Consider the following 17,060-nt stretch of genomic DNA (forward strand, 5'->3'; position numbering starts at 1 on the left):
CTAATATAAAGAATTTTGCTGAAGAAGCCTGGAACAAGCAAAAAAAACCTTCATAGCAGTAATTGTCTGTTTTTCTATGATCTCTAATTTGTTGCTTTTAAAAATAAAATGGCACTGTTGGAAGGATTGATTGAGGCTTATTGTCTTCAAACTGAACCATGTTAATTCCCTGATTAATTGTAGAGTACTGCAGGTTTTTTGAATTCTATGTGAAAATTGCTTGTCAGGGAGTACATAAACCAAAGTAATGGAACATTGTCCCTTTTTTGAACCCTTAAATATATGTTGCCTTGTTCTTATGGGGGCACATAATAGGTTGTAGATAACTAATTTTTTACAGATAACTATCATAACAAAAAATAGATTCATAGTAACTTTACAGATGCTACATCAACATCTTAAACATGCAGGCACAATTTGAGTTATTAAGCCCCGTCTGTTTCCCATCGAGAAACAAATGGACTGGTTTCAGAAGAAATTACATTAATCTTATTTTCATTATTTATTTTTTATTAAAAGCCTCAGCACTCTAGTTTTGTGTGTGGTTTGTTTTTTAGACTGAATCTGGCTATGGATCAGAGTCAAGTTTACGACGCCATGGCTCCATGGTGTCTCTTGTTTCTGGAGCAAGTGGATACTCTGCAACATCCACCTCTTCATTCAAGGTTAGTGAATAAAGTTTTCATAGCATTGGTGCATAAATAACACACGCAACTGGAAAAGAAAAAACTTACATGAAGACTCCTTCACACAATTGTAGAAAAAATACAAAATATTTAGTTTACTGTAACTGTTAGTAATTCATCATATGATGATGAACAGATCATACAGGAAGCTCTCTCGTGCCTCTGTGAAGTTGTCCATTTTAAACTGTGGTGTCATCTTCAAATGGCAAGAAAAGCGAACCTCTGGGGGCATTTATTAATCTTCCCTAGTTTACTCCTCAGAATACGAGAGCCTCTAAACAAAAAGGAATGCTGATTCTGTGACTTAATAAATTTTATTAGTATTGATTGAAAAATTATGGCTTTTCTTGTCTTGTGTATAAATACTTAACATATGAACTTGGGTGGGCTGTACTTCTGGGAGAGCAGAAGAGGAGCAACATCAGAAAGAGCAGTAAAGATTGGAACAAAGATCTTAAACTAGAGCTGACTTTTCAGGCAAATAGGCATAAAGTTGGTAGCAGGCAAGATTGCATTTTTAATAAGCTTTTGTTGAATGTGCTAAAGTAGCAGATGGACTCAGGAAGAAAATTGAGACCAGTGGATAAAATGACTAAGGACCACTTGTTACAGTTTCTTACATTCTTCTAACATTAGCAGTATTTCATAGCTGCCAATATCTAAAATGTCCTTAATGTACTTGAATTTGTTATTCATAGCTGCAGAAATATTTTTTTTTTTATTTATGCATTGAATTATTGCTGAGTATGTAGAAGCATTTCAGGCTTTTTTCTCTTATATTTTCAGAAGGGCCATAGCTTACGTGAGAAGCTTGCAGAAATGGAAACCTTCAGAGACATCTTGTGTAGACAAGTTGATACTTTACAGAAATACTTTGATGCCTGTGCAGACGCAGTTTCCAAAGATGAACTCCAGAGGGATAAAGGTAAAACTGTAATTGAAAACTCTTACCTCCGTAGAATTTAGCTTTTTACATAGTAATAGCCCTTGAAATAGTTACTATAGCATTTGATGCCATATAAATAAAATATGTAACTTAAATGTACTCTTTAGTATAGGGATCAGATATTTCTGATTAGACAGTGTTAAATACTTTCACTTCAGAAGATGGATTCTTATAAAAATCTGTTTAATATTGACCTGTAGCTGTCAACTGTACAAAAGAAATGCTCTTTTAAGCATTTGATGTTGTAGAGCAATAATTGTTTATCCTTATAAGATGAATTAAAGTTAGTCACTGTGTCTCTTACCTTTTATTTTGAAAAACCGATACGATACTAATTTTGATAGAAACAATACGTTCTTTAGAAAAGGCGAAGGTGCTGCCATAGTGAATGCTCCTGAGATGTATTGGATGGAACTAGAGCACTGAGTGCGCACTTGAGCGCCTAGTAGACTCATGTCTACATATCTCTGAATTGCTCTTCTCAGAGCACAGCTTGCTTGTTATATCCATGCACTCTCCTGAGACATTTATATTCATCCCTGGGTTTGTTCTGGCAACCTGAAACTTTTGGTAGCAAGAAAACAGTAGATAAGTACAATTCCACTTCTTTGCGAACTTTTCAGTGTAAAGGAGTAGATAGTTGCCGAATCGTGTCTCCCTACTTATCTAGTTGTAACACCAAAATAATGTTGTTCTTACCACAGAATCAAATCGAGTGCTAAACTTCAATACCGAGCAAATGTTAGTCTCCTGATGGTTTCTGACAGTAATGTTGATAGTGTTCTTGGGTCCAGAAAAAAAAAAAAAAGAGGGGTTCATGACTGTTGTTATAGGAAAAAAACTTAAATGTTGCTTAGCCATAAAGGTGTTCTTAATTCTTTCTTGCACACTAAAGAACTGGAAAAGCTTCTGGAAAAGCTTTCTCACTGTCATAACACCCTCTCTCTCAAATTTAGTGGTAGAAGATGATGAAGATGATTTCCCTACAATGCGTTCTGATGGGGATTTTTTACATAACAGTAACAGCAGTAAGGAAAAATGTAAGTGTGTCCTGACTTTTTCACTGAAAATTCATATGAATGGTATGATAAGCCTGATACACAATGAGTATTTATGCTCTTTTCTGAGCAGAAAATGGCAGTATTCATTATTTAAATGTATGTGACAGGAAGTTCTTATTCATGTTATCATTCATTAGCTGCTTTTCATTATTCTCTGATTTGTTCTTTATTCACACAAATATTAATGCAAGCTTGTCAAGCTGGAATTTCCTGTGTTCTGTGTCCAAAGCCATTTTCACTACAAAATTCTGTTGAAATAGCTGCATCAGTCAGATACTGGGAACTGAGATTTGTAACAGACAATTTCAGTTTTTCTTGCAAGTCTTACCTGCTTCAGGAGTGTGGTGGAGCACAATGCCTTTCCAGTTAGGTATGTCCCGGTATGGTTTTTCCAAGTTCTATGGCTATGTAATGGTTAAGTCAACACTATTACTGATTCTCACTAATCATAATTTTAACACTTTTTACTGTATTTTCCATTGTTATAATGAACAGAATTCTGATTTTCATTCTTATCTTAAATGATGTAGTTATTGTATTCACTACATCCATACAGTAAATGTGAAGAATTTGTGCAAGTTTTGCTGTTCTAGGAATCTGATACTTCTGGCCTGGCTGAAGTTGTGTATGCATTTAAAATCTATTTGTATTCTTAGACTTTCTCTTGTTTCCTGACTGAAATATTTTAGTGTCTTCATTCTCGAGATGCTGACAATTCAGTTAGTCCTAAGGTATTTCTTAGACTTTGATTCACAAAACTTTGGAGCTGTACTACCTCCAGATTCAAATCTGATGGGACTCTCCCAAAGAAATACTCACCAAAACTGTTCTTAAAAATGTAAACACTTCCATGAAGAACCTCAAAAATATATAGGCAAAATAAGTCTTTTCTGTGTCTTTTCTTTTTAATTGGCTATTGTCCCCGTGGGTTGCATCTTTCCTCGCTGTATTTGAGTGCTCCTTCTAGAGTATAGCCAAAACTGTTAGAAGGAAAAAGGAAAGGAAATGTAAAGAGCTTTCAGCATGCTTCCAGAATTCATCATATGAGTAGGTTTTTTTCAATTATATAAAGTGCTTGCTCTGCTGAGGATTAATCGTAATGCTGATTTCAGAGGTTAAGTAGCATATAATTCCGAAGTTTTGAATAAATCTTTCTTGCCTCTTATCACCGAAGATAAGCAAGCTTGCAATGCTCTCCTGTAACCAAGTTCATGGTTCCACTTACCCTATTGTGTATATAAAAATGTACATTTTTTTGAGGACTGGTAAGTCAGGACAAATTTCAGAAAACTGAAAAAGCCTTCTTTAAAAAACGTTACATGAGAATTTAATTTTACTGCATGATTCATTTTGAAAGAGATGTCTTTGTCAAACGTAATTTCTGTAGGATCATATAGGAGCTTCAGCTTAATTTACCTTTGGAACATTTCTTCATATCTACATTCTTCTGGTGTATCTGCTATACATTCACATATGATATGGGGAATGTAATTAGGAAAGTCTATATTTTTAGTACATCTGGTCATCCTAGAACATTTAAATGCAGAGTAAGTCACTTCATTTTTTTGATCACCTATTTAGCAGGAATTTGAAGTGATATCCATATTCCTGTTGTAAAAACTTCTGTGTCAAGTCTTTGGGAACTTACATGCTAAGAAATTGCTATATATTATGGGTACCTGTATATAAACTCACTTACTATAGCTCACTACAGAAAATAATTTCTGCGACCCCTTGCTTTTTGTAGAACTTCTAGTTCCAGTTGTTACAATTCCTGATTCCATTAAATTTACTTTCCGTAAATTATTTCTAGGAAAAGCTTTATCTGAGTTTTAGTTTTTCTGTGCTTCAGATTGATTTCTAAGGGCCAAATCCATTAAATATTTAGTAGCTGAGTTGCAAAGCTTGACTAGAAATGAAAAATCAGTCTCTGCCCTGAAGCGGCATCATAAGAGATGCAGTGGGGGAAGTAGATGTCTCGGGTTGACAGCCCATGCCCATGTATTGGGCAGAAAACTACTCAGACTAACTGGTAATGAAAGATTTATCTTCAGCTTCACCCTTTTCTAAAGCTTAGCCTCAGAGTAGCTGTTAAGATTCTTTGGTTTCTCAGATTTCAGGTTCCCTTCTTGAAGTCTTTGTCCAGTCCTGGAAGGATTGGAATGATCTTTTTAACTGTAGCTGAGAAGTGGTTGCCTGTTTATTCTGGGGCTGTTCTGCAGTCAGTGCTCCAGGAAATGAGAAGCATGGGTTCAACCTCTTGTTTAGCATGCTATGATAAGAAGGAGTGTTTGAGCCTACTGTTCAAACCACTAGTGCATCAATCTAATGCTCAAATCATTAGATTCTAGACTGACTTAAGGGACCAGATTCATATTGTCTTTTGAAATTTGTTCCCTCTGCACCTTCCCTGGATGGGAGGAGAAAGTTAACATGATTATAGAGATTTGTATCCTACACTGAAGAAGACCTTTTGGATAGGGAGGCTTTGTCTTTTCTGTGTTCTCTAGGATCTTTGAGTGAAGAGCTAGGAAGAGTACTATGAAGGTATTTAAATTCATTGGTCACTTTCCAATTAAAAAATCTGGTAACTGAAGCAATGATCATTTGTATAAAACACCAAGGGGGAGTCTGGCTGATGCATATTTACCCACTGGGATCTTATATTCTAAGAATGTAGAATCTTGATCAGCAAGTGTTCCCATCCATCCACTCAGGAAAATGAGCGTATTTGGATTTCAGTTATATAAGAATAGGAGGAGCAGGTGAAGCCTACTTAAGGAACCTCTTTGAAGACAAAAGGTGTTTTTGTGCTGGAACTGTAAAGATGGAAATGGTACAGAGGCTTAAGGAGAGAAATTTCATGTAAGACACAGTGGGATTTATGCTGGATTTTTGTACTTTGAATGGAGGAAGAATATCTACCAACGTACTGCTGAATAATGAGGTTGTTCTTAGAGGAAAATTAATCATACTGATCCTACTGCTATCCACAGAAGATCAACAACAGTAGGTATCAATAAATGGGTCATGTACCCGAACATTTCTTTTTCACTTAAGGTAACTTTTGTGACATAAGATGTTAAGGCAGCATAAAATGGAAAAGATAAAGGAACTTCTTTCTACTTATTGTCTTCAAAATACTTTTCTGTTTCACATGATCAAACACATGATGTTTGGGACATCCGGGAAAGTGTTACAAACAGAATCTTAGGAACAGGAAGGGAAAACTGATGTATCCTAACAGACACGGAGGTGCAGGAGAGAAAGGCTAAGGAGCTATTGAAGACTAAAGAGCTATTGAAGGCTAAAGCATGGTATGAAGAATCCTTTATATGAAAAGCAAGAGAAAATGAATCAGAAATAAAGCAAAATGCTTAAAAGACAGGATAATTAAAAAGGAACCACTTGGAAGATCTTGAAATTGAAGTTAAAGTAGGAGAAAAATCATCCTGCTGCTTTTTTCATTTGGGTGCCTGCAGTTTGATCACCAAGCTGAAAGAGCAGTTGCAAGGGTAAGAACACTTTCCTATTAGCCTTTACCTTGAACTATATAGATCTCCTGATGCCAAATTTCATTTTGAAACACTCAGTCTTGTAGCTGATGTGAACAAAAAGTGTAAAAAAGGAATAGGGAACATGTTCGGGCTCTCCAAATAGGACATCTCCTGACAAGTACCTCTAATGTGCTGAAGCTCAACTATTACTGAGTTGGGGCTTGAGGTCATCTTTTGACACGTTCCAGGAAGACAAATGTCTCCTGTCATTAGCAGTGGATCAAAATACTCCCGTCCATTGTAAAGAATCTCTTGAGTGACCATCTCTTCAAAGAAACAGGTTTTGCGTCTTTCTGCAACAAGTTCAGTTTTGCCCAGAATTACAATGGTTGAAAGGAACTATGGACACTGACTTAAAAATTGCAAGCTCTGCATGTGTCACTGCTACTTTGAGACTGGTCATTAAAGAATGACTTAGAATATATGACGACTGAAACTGTATGAAAGTATTAATGAGCTGTAGCTGAGACCTAAAGATAGCCAGGAACAAAAGCTGGCTTTTTTCCAGGAAATGAGGCTGCATTGCTGCATCTCCCTTGTAGTCTACCATAGAGATTTTGGAAATGATTTTATAGTGTTGCAGCTAGTGGTAGTTTCTTCAGCAGTCTAGCACGTTGCATAGGTAAGAGAGAAAAATCACATCTGTGAGCATTACAGCTGTGCTGGTAAGCCTGCACATGAACACAGTCTACACTAACAGGACAAATTATTAGCATAAACTGTATTTTTAAGTCATAAAGGGTTATAGGTGAAGCTATTGTGTAATTTTCATTATTCTCAGTGAATCCACTGCATTGCCTCCTTGCGAGCTTATACCACTTTGTTTCAGCCTCCTCCATATTCCCTCTACAGCTGTTAGGGGGAGGGAGAGCTGTTCTTCTCATTATTGTTTCTGAAACAGATTTTTCTTTCTCTTACTTCTCTTTTTTCTTCAGCCCCCATCATCTTTACCTTTTAGGGAGTATTCTTGATTAACATGAAACAAAAAATAAGCTGTGTTCTACTGTAGTATGTATGCTTATTGAGGTATTTGAAGTAGTGTGTAGTCTGTAATCATGTCTGAAAAATAGTTAATGCCTTCTGAAAGGAGACTTAAGACTGTGTGACGATTGCTTTCTGTTCCCAAAGCGTAGATACTGTGGTCTACCATTAGAGAACAGCAATTGCATTTCCCTTCCCTACAAGAACTGAACTGCTTGAAAGCTCTGCTTTGCCCTTGCAGACAGATATTGGATAAACGTATACAAATATTTATTTGTACTTTTTAAACCATAAAAGTGGCATGTTGACAGACTGGGGTAAAAAAGGGATATCCAGCTAGGTGATAAGTCATTAGCTTGCCTCAGTGGCATAGCAGGAGTTACTTTAACTTGCTGAGCTGTCAGTTTCAATATGGGTGTTACTTCTGCTTTCTAATATTTTCTGACATTAATGTGTAGTATTTGATTTGTTATTATGTCAACCTACATATGGGTTTGACATATAATAGGTACTTTTTTTGTCACACATTTTAAGTGACTTGTTTAAATAGCCTTAGCAACAGATGGCCTGGTTGACAGCATGAAGTAGTTGTTGGAACTGTAAAAACCACAGTACTTGGATAATTCAACACATTTGATACTTTTATCTTATATCATACCTTTTACTTTGAGGTTTTTAAATCTATAATTACCTGCTTAAAGCAAACTTGAATGTTACATGTTGGGTTTGATTTCATTTTGAAATTGTTCCTTTCTTAGTGCTACATCAGATATGTTTTAAGGTTGCTCTGTTTTAATTAGGCCCCACTTCAAGCTGTCAAACTGCTGTTGTTACAAAGTATTACCACTCCCTCCACCCACACGATTTGCAGAGTGCAGAGTAATACAGCATTGCAAGCAGACTTGAGATACGGTATAGCAAGATGAAGCTGAAGGGATGTGTTCCTCCTTTTGAATCTCTTTCCTTATCCTGTGGATAGCTGAAAATTATTACCACTTTTGATTTTTATTTTTAAATCAACTTTCTAGCCAGTGTATTTCTTCAAACAGTTGTAATATAAGGATACATGTAAAATGCTTGTTTGAGTTAAAAGGCAGCTATCAGTGAATGATTCATGTTTGGTTTTAGTGTTTCCACATGTGACACCCAAAGGAATTAATGGCATAGACTTTAAAGGAGAAGCTATAACTTTCAAGGCAACTACTGCTGGAATCCTTGCTACACTCTCTCATTGTATTGAACTTATGGTAAAACGTGAAGAAAGCTGGCAAAAAAGGCTAGATAAGGTAAGATAATATTCCTTTTGTTGAAAAAAATGTTTCTTTAGCTTGAAATTGACATTTCAAATGAGCTGTTTATTTTTTTAATTATTTTTATATTATTGCTTTTATTTTTAGGTACAACATTTATTAATTTCAGGTGCTTTCATTATTATTCCTATAAAACTTTACAGACTCATCCTGACTGGTGATATAGTTAACATCATTCATCATAGTCTTTCTTTTCCAAGCCCTTGTTCAGATAGTATGCCTATATTTTTTATATCTATAGAGAACCTGACAGTGTTCCATAGTAGTAAGTGTATTGCTTGCAGCCTTCTAAGAGAGACCTAATTATCCATGCTTGCAAAATCATGTGCAAAACTCTGAAATGTTTTAATTGTGATAAGAAATGGTGACAATACTGAGGAGACCAACCAGTTCTAACTTTAAATGTCTCTTTAAGATACAATTATTTCACTTTCCCTTAGGAGATTGAAGAGATTAAGTCATGTTTTATATTAAGAGATAACATTTTTTTGGTGTGTGGTATTAGAATATCTGTTATTCTAATGGCAGTGATAGTTCATGCTAAGCTTACTCAACCACTATAGCAACTCGAAAGGAGCAGTGTATTCTCTCTGTGGAAGAGATGTGCTGGAGGCATGGCTAGGTTGTATTTCAGACTTTGATTTCTAGAGTCCTGCCGTCACTGGCTGGTGTCCTGTGCAGTCCTCTAGCTGTTGTTTTTCATTTAACATGTTCCCATGTGGTGTACATAACACTTCAAACCTTACTCCATATGTTTTAGTAGTACACGATTCAAAGAGTGAACGCATGCAGACAAAATACATCCATGTTTGAATCCTTGCCCGTGTCTCCTGGTTTCTTTGTCCATATGTCAAAGGCATAACCCTGTCTAACTGTATTGTGACTTCTGTCAACACTTACTGCTTCATCTAAGTAGCTGGAAGAATTACAGTAGATCCAAGACTTGAAGCTTGTTCATAGGATCATAGGGTAATTCAGGTTAGACTAGAGACCTCAGGAGGTCTCTCTCTTTTTTCCAACCTTCTCCTTAAAAGGAGAGTTTGAGATCAGACCAGGTTGCTCAGGGCTTTATCAAGTCTGGTTTCAAGTCTCCAAGGCTGGAGACTGCACGGCTTTTCTGGGCAGCCTGTTCTGCTGCTCAACTGTTGTTATAGTGAAAAAGTTTTTCCTTATATCCAGTTGGAGTAACTCTTATTCCAGTATCTGCCTATTGTTTTTCATCCTTCTGCTATAGACTGCTGTGAAGAGTCTGGCTTAGTTTCTTTGACTTCCTTGGAGGTATTGAAGGCTACTATTAGGTCCCCTGACAAAAGCTTTCTATTCTCCAGGCTGAGCAAACACAGTTCACTCTTGTTGATCAGACTTTGCTTAGAGCATGGATTAAGTGAATTGTTCTTGTCTCTAGGTTAGTATATGTTAATACAGAATAATATGTTAATATAGAATTTGAATGCATTTGGATTAGTTATTTGTCACTTTTATCTTCTTTTGTGGTCTAACTGTAAAGCACTTGTTTTTAACTGCAAGTGGTTAACAAATTCAAACCTAAATTTCACTTTGGGTCTCATGTGACTAGTACCTCATACAGCATGAGTAAATACATTTTAAAGGGGATCACAAGCTTATTTGGACTTGTTTTCCGGGAAATTAAAATAGCAAAAGCCTCTAAAAACTTGGAGGTTTTAAGTTGCTCTGCTTTGGTAGACTTGCAACTTTTTTAAAGTCACATTTGTCAATTAAATGTTCTAGGGTTTACAGCACACTCGTGGTAAAGTACTTTAATTCTAAGATAAAATAATTACTTTTTATTTGTATTCCTCTAATTGCTAGACTTCTGGAAGTGGAGATTTTTTATTGAATTAAATAATATAGAATTGTGGTGGGCTAGCCTTGGCTGATAGCCAAATGCCCACCCAGCTGATCACCACCCATCCAGCAGGCCTAGGGAAAAATAGGATGAGAAAGCTCACGGGTTGAGAGAAAGACAGGGAAATTGCTTACTGGGTCTTGTCACGGCAGAATGTTCATGACTTGGGGAAAATTAATTTGTTGCTGATTTAAAATAGATCCAGTTAATGGCAAACAAAAAGATAAACACTAAAACAGCTTTCTTCCCCCATTTCCCAAGTTTAGCTTCACGCCTTCACTGCAGGCTCCTCTGCTTGCTAGCCTCAAGCAGTGCAGGGTGAGGAATGGGGGGTTGCAGTCTGTCCAAAACACTTCTCTGCCACTCCTTCCTCCGCACACTATTTTGCTGCTCCAGCATAGATCCTCTTCATGGGCAGCAGTCCTCTGGGAAAAATCTGCTGCAGTTGGGGGTCCTCCATGGGACACAATTCCTTCAGGAAATGTCCCTCTGCTCTGGTGTGGTGTCTTCCATGGGCTGCAGTGTGGATATGTTCTCTGCCCTGGAGCTGTTCCTCCTCTTCTGGCCTTGGCATCTCCTCTGTTGTTTCTCACTTTTTGTTCCTCCTTCCTTTCTCCCTGGGGTGTTTTTTTACTCTTAAATATATTTTCAGAGAGGTGCCACACACATGGTGGATGGGCTCAGCTGTGTCCTGCAGTGGGTCTGTTTCGGAGCTGGTTAGAACCACCTCTGTCTGACACGGGGCAGCCCCTGGCCTCCTCCCACAGAGGCCACCCCTGCAGTCACCCATGACCAACACCTTGACGCCTACACCCTTAAACACAGCAGCTGGCTGTATTCAGACCTCTGCTAACACTATTCCATTTCAGTTGTAGAGCTGCTTTTGTTTTTCTTTTATCTCGTTGTTTTAGTGGTTAAACATGGCTTTATAAGAGTATCTTCTATAACTATGAGCCTAAGAGAAAAATTTTGCTCTGTCATCTGATAAATAGACATGGGAGGAGAATGGTGTTGATCTTTGTACTTCTGGTTTTCTTGGATTGATGTGTAAACTGCTCTGAAAAGGAAGTAAATATTGTGAGATGATAAAAGTTCAGAATACCTTCTCTAACGGAGATTAGAGGGGAAAATCACATGAAATACGCAGCTATTTGTGTTTATGTTCTAGCTGGGAGGGTTTTAGGTCTCTTATAAGTCTGTACAGTGCCTGTAAAAGACCATCTAGCGGAGTTGAAAGGGGCAGTATCAAGTTTGTCCTTTGTGTGTCAGCAGATTCATGCCACTGACCCTGCACTGTGCAGGTTTGTCACAGGAAGAATAAGATCTCTGTCAGCAGCTAAAATCAATGAGTGTTTCACAAGTAGTGTAAGTGCTGCTGTATTCCAGCTCACTCCCCTTTTCTTCTCCAGCCTCCTCACTCCACTAGCTTCAGAACTGCCTTTTACTTAACAGCAACACACAAAGGTGATTTTAGTAAGAGTTCCGCTACCTTACAAAGTTATACAGCCTCCATTTTTTAGGCTAGCTTAGCCTAAAGATGCAAGATAGATTTATGTCTGCTGAACTTGAACCAAATATGTTTCAAAATCATAGCTGTCCTAAAAAATTTCTCATATTAAAAAAGCTCAAGTTTAGTAGAATTTGTTGAGAATCTGGAGGTGACTGCAGTTTGACTAGAGATGAGTAAGTGCTATGAAGTGAGTATCTTTCTCTATAACCCCCTTTTTTAATAAAGAGTTTTAAAGTTATTCTGAAGATTGGAAACTATTTCTAAGCCTTTGAAAACAAGGAATGATTATAAAGACATATTTTAATTTTTAAGGAGACTGCTAAAATAATGCACTTAACAATTGTCATTTTAGAATTCTGTATTTAGTTTTATTTCTGTTACCAAAACAGTCAGATGGCCAGAATACAATTAATACAAAAGCATGTAATGTTATCTGAAGGTAATTGTAGTTACAGCTTTGCTTTCAACCTTTTACTCTTACCTGTTAAGATCTTGAGCTTGACTTTTGTTTTTCCAGTGCAGTCTATTTTTCAGTATGAGCCTCTTGAATGTATTTTAAAATGGATAAACAAGGAAAGGATTTAATCTCTAGTATTTGGTCTGTTGTTTTATTTGCAACAAAATCCTTGTGATGGTTCTTTTCTTGTTGTCTTGACTACAGTAACATTTTTCTATTCTTGTTTCCTGTGGTCTTACTAATTGTTATTCATGAGCAAACTTATCTTCTAAACATTAACTTTTACATTGAGATGAATATGTTTAGGTAGCTTATTTTGTTCACCTTTGACAATTGTAACTTAACTGCCTCATTAAATTTTACAGTTTTAATACACCAGTAATTTTTCTGCTATGCAGTTTCCCAGTTTCTGCCTTATTTAATGTTGTTGCCAAGAGAGGCTGGCAGATTTGGAGATTTGTCTTTTGACAGGTGTGACTTATCACTAATTTGCAGGTTAAAGTACAGAAAGTGGGGATTTGGGGCAAGTTGGGGAGGAGTTGTGGTTTTGGTTTTGTGTTTGTTTTTCGTTCCAAGTGTTCTGGTAAAACTTCTATGCTTTCTCTCAATGACTTAAGTCATGTTTTATGCATCTTTAGGACTCCAGTTAGTTTCAAAAAAGATAAACGTCCAAATTTTGTGAAACGTGTTAGCAGTTATTGCCTCTTTGTGATAGTTTCAGAAGGGAAAAGCCTATGTTCACAGATACAGACAATACTGTCTTCACCTAAGTGCTGCTTTTTTCCCTAAGAATTTTCCTGTGGAAAACTATACTATTGTTTTACATCAAAACTGTTGCTTTACTTTTCAAACTTTTCTTTAGAAACTGGAAAATATGTTCCAGAGTGAACATTACCACCAAATTCCCAGTTGGTAAACTCAGCCTTTCAAAATTGCTTAAGGTTTTTCCACTGAATCTTCAAAGTTCAGATTGGGTTGCTGAATAATTATATCTGCAAGTAGTGTGTGGTGTCCAGTTGTCACCTGTAAGACTTAACTTTCTTCCACCTAAAAGTGATTCTGAAAGGGGACAGAGAAACATCTTATGTATTAAAGCTGAATTCTTCTAGAATTTCAGAAGTGTTTATAGCTTTTTTTACTGAGAATATCTAGCAGTATGTAGAATTTGCAGAGGAAATATTAGACTTAATTTGATTCTAGCATTACTACTTTTTTATTCAAAATACACAATGACATAGGCATCATCAGTGGCTCTAGTACAGTCACACACCTATTAAGGGAGAATGATGTTCAGTTGTTAGTCTCTGCATGGAGTTCACAAAATGATTCATGTTGATCCTGTGTCAGCTAATTATAGATACAAACTTACATGCTGTGACTCATTAGTATCTCACCACTTTCAACAAGTTAGCTTTTTACCAGTCTTACTTTTCACCCTTTGTTATCACTGCCCAAGCATCTGTGTCAAGGAGGTTTGTATAAACTGTCAGTCAGATACAAAGTCTGACCTTCAATGAACCATGAATAGCTATGCTTAAACTAGATAGCAGTTTTTGCTTGCTGATCTGGTTTCTTCCACATGACTTAAAGAAGGTATCATCAAGGTAGCTGGCTCCTCAAGCTTTGTGTTATATATGCATGTATATGGGCACATATAATGCATACATGCAAATAAATTCAGAAAATTATCAGCTTTGCAATTGTTACTTTGAAGAAAACTATACTGGTCGTTCCATTTATTGGCATGTTGACTGTTACCAGTCAGTTCACTCTCATTGCATCAAATGATCATGTAATTTTACAGGAGATAGAGAAAAGGAGAAGGATTGAAGAAGCATACAAAAATGCTGTGACGGAACTGAAGAAAAAGTCCCACTTTGGAGGGCCGGACTACGAGGTACAAATTCTGCTTTTGAAATTTTAAAAGAACACTGACTTTTAAAGATTGATTCGTTTCTCAAAGGGAGGAAAGGGGTGTGTAAATCAAGGTGTTTGTCTTGTGCAAGTGTGTTTGTGCCACTTTTATTTTTCCACCTTGGAAACTGAAACTATATGAAGAACTCAGTCCTTTTATGAAAATGAAAGTCTGTATTCACCTCAGGCTTCCATGGTCTGCTTTTGCCTAAAGCATTTTTCTTAGACATATTTTTTGCTGATTTTTGATTATTTTTCTTGTATATTTGACACTGCTTATACGCAATAGTTTTGTACTTTCCCTTTTTATTGGTTCAGCTATATAGATATGTACAGCAAATATGAAGACCCTAGACTGCAGAAGCAGTCCTAGAATCTGTAGTTTAACTTGAATTGATTTTTAACTTGTCACTGCCACTTGAAATTTCGTGTTGACAAATTCAGTCATTTTAGGTTCCTTTCATTTGTTAAATTGCATATTTCAACAGCTTCTTCCTCAGTGAGATATTTAGTCAAATTCTAAGATGCTTAAACCGCCTTCTGAAGAATAATGTAAGCTAATGCACCTATAATGCAGTCTGCATAATTTTTAAGAACTTGGCCCTTTCATGTACATTAATCAAACACATTTCTACTTACAAATCGTAACCTGAGAAATAGTACTAATATGTTGAGGTATTTAAAAGATACTTGAGTTTAGGTTCTCTGTTGTGACTGGGGCATACGCTGTAAAAGAAAAAGATGGATAGGAAGGTGGACTTTGTCTACATGCTTATGAACCCAGGTGCTTCTTCCAGGTATCTCTGTTGTAAAGTAGTTTTTTGAAATTTGCTGGACCAGCTTGTTTTACAATACAGTAAAAGCAGTAAACCTAATTTTCTGAAATTACCATTTTACTTAGTAGACTCAAGTTATTAACAGTTGACTCAACTCTACATGCTGTTTAGTGTTAGTGTTCTTTCCAAGAATTTCCAATAGAGATCCCCAGAATTTTGTGTTCTCTTGTTACGTTTTGAGCACATATCTGAAATCCCCCCTAAGGCTTGGAAGGAGTCTAACTACACAAATAAATACTTGGAAGGAGTCTAACTACACAATTATGTTAATATCTGTACTTTGCTGACATACCATAAACATTTTTAAGAGAAGACGTATGTTAATCAAAACCTAAATCTGATGTCAAAGCCTATTGATACTGTTACTCAGTTTCCTTTTTTTTCTTCTTTATACAGCTATCCCTAAATTCTAGTTAGAGGGAGTAACTTCCTTTAACAAGTAGGATGTTCAGAGGAATTGTAGTCTAGGCATATTGGTGAAAATACTTGAGGTCTATAGAAGAAATTTGCTTCCATCAGTTATATGCATAATATATAAACATGTATTTCTAATATTAAACTTAAGTGGAACTCTTATATCTCCAAAATTTTGAACTAGTTTTGTTTCTTATGCTCTAGGAGGGTCCTAATAGCCTGATTAATGAAGAAGAATTCTTTGATGCTGTTGAAGCTGCTCTTGATAGACAGGATAAAATGGAAGAACAGGTATTGATACTTGAAAAATGTCTTAATGATGGGCACTTCAGGGGAGACTTCTGTGGTTTAAACTTAATCCTGGGGTGCATCTCCTGAAGCTCTAGATATTTTATTCTGACACCGATAAGGGGAATTCACATAATACTTTAACAGTTAAATATTGTTGCTTAACACTAATTTTGAGGAAGTGACTTCACAGCTTACATAGAAAAGAACAGTGTGTTAAGCTGATTGAATATATCTAGTTTCTAATTCCTAAAAAAATGTTCTGTATAAAACTTTTCTTTGTATGTAACTGATGCCCTGTGCAAATAAGAATATCAAACACTGCAGCTATTTCTCAAAACCTAATTATTGCTCTGAAGTTTCTTTTGACTTTAGCAGTATGTGAAATAGGAAAGACTTAGTTCTGTTGGTGTTTGTTTTGATTTTAAAATTCTGTAGGCTCTGGCTACTTCTCTAACTTATTTCTTGAATACACTTCAGTAACAAGGATCAAAAAAGGATAAGATGCATGTGAGGAAATATATAGAATATGAGAACATATATCAGTATATGAAATGAGAGTGAATAACAAAGTGGTACATCCTTTGTCTTAAATGTGTTGAGGTTATGAATATAGTGAATACAATTACTTGGTTAAGAATTAAAAGACTATCTAGTCGACATAGTACGCAACAGAGTTTACTTATGTTTAGTTCTCTTAGCAGAGAGTAAAAGTTTTGAGTGACTGTTGTACTACTGCATGGATCCTTAATGCTGCTCATGTATTTTTCTTGACTCAGAAATACACCTTAAAGAATAGACAAATAGTCTTCAGGCCCATTCACTTACTGAGAATTCCAGCAGGATGACAGCTTTATGCCTGTCATTGACAGCACTAGTTGCTGTAGCCACTATGTAGATTGGGGATAACTCACTTGTTTCATAGTCCACCCAGTAGCAGCTGACTACTAATAATTAAACCTATTTTGTTGCAGTCCCAAAGTGAAAAGGTTAGATTACACTGGCCAACATCCTTACCTTCTGGAGATGCATATTCTGCTGTGGGGACTCATCGATTTGTCCAAAAGGTAAGATATTTCTCATGATCATCTCTGAATAATGGGCTGACCTATGATACTTCTATATAATATTTTGTATGGGTAGGTGAGATGGGGGTTTTTTTTAGGTGTTTCTAGTAACTTTCAATGGTTTGCTCGTTTTCAAATGAAGTAGCTGGAATTGGAGGACTGGCTT

At 36.3% G+C, this 17,060-nt stretch overlaps 1 protein-coding gene across 2 annotated transcripts in view; it reads left to right on the forward strand.

Moving 5' to 3' along the window:
- The window catches only part of CERT1 (ceramide transporter 1), a 76,873-nt gene that overhangs the window by 46,080 nt on the left and 13,733 nt on the right, over positions 1–17,060 (forward strand). For both annotated transcript variants that reach the window (XM_068423351.1, XM_068423352.1), the window contains exons 4-10: positions 558–665; positions 1,473–1,611; positions 2,589–2,672; positions 8,360–8,517; positions 14,180–14,272; positions 15,744–15,830; positions 16,802–16,894. In XM_068423351.1, coding sequence (XP_068279452.1) covers positions 558–665; positions 1,473–1,611; positions 2,589–2,672; positions 8,360–8,517; positions 14,180–14,272; positions 15,744–15,830; positions 16,802–16,894 — 762 coding nt within the window. The remainder of the gene's footprint in view (positions 1–557; positions 666–1,472; positions 1,612–2,588; positions 2,673–8,359; positions 8,518–14,179; positions 14,273–15,743; positions 15,831–16,801; positions 16,895–17,060) is intronic.

The sequence above is a fragment of the Nyctibius grandis genome, chromosome Z (genome assembly GCF_013368605.1).
Source record: "Nyctibius grandis isolate bNycGra1 chromosome Z, bNycGra1.pri, whole genome shotgun sequence".
Taxonomy (NCBI): domain Eukaryota; kingdom Metazoa; phylum Chordata; class Aves; order Nyctibiiformes; family Nyctibiidae; genus Nyctibius; species Nyctibius grandis.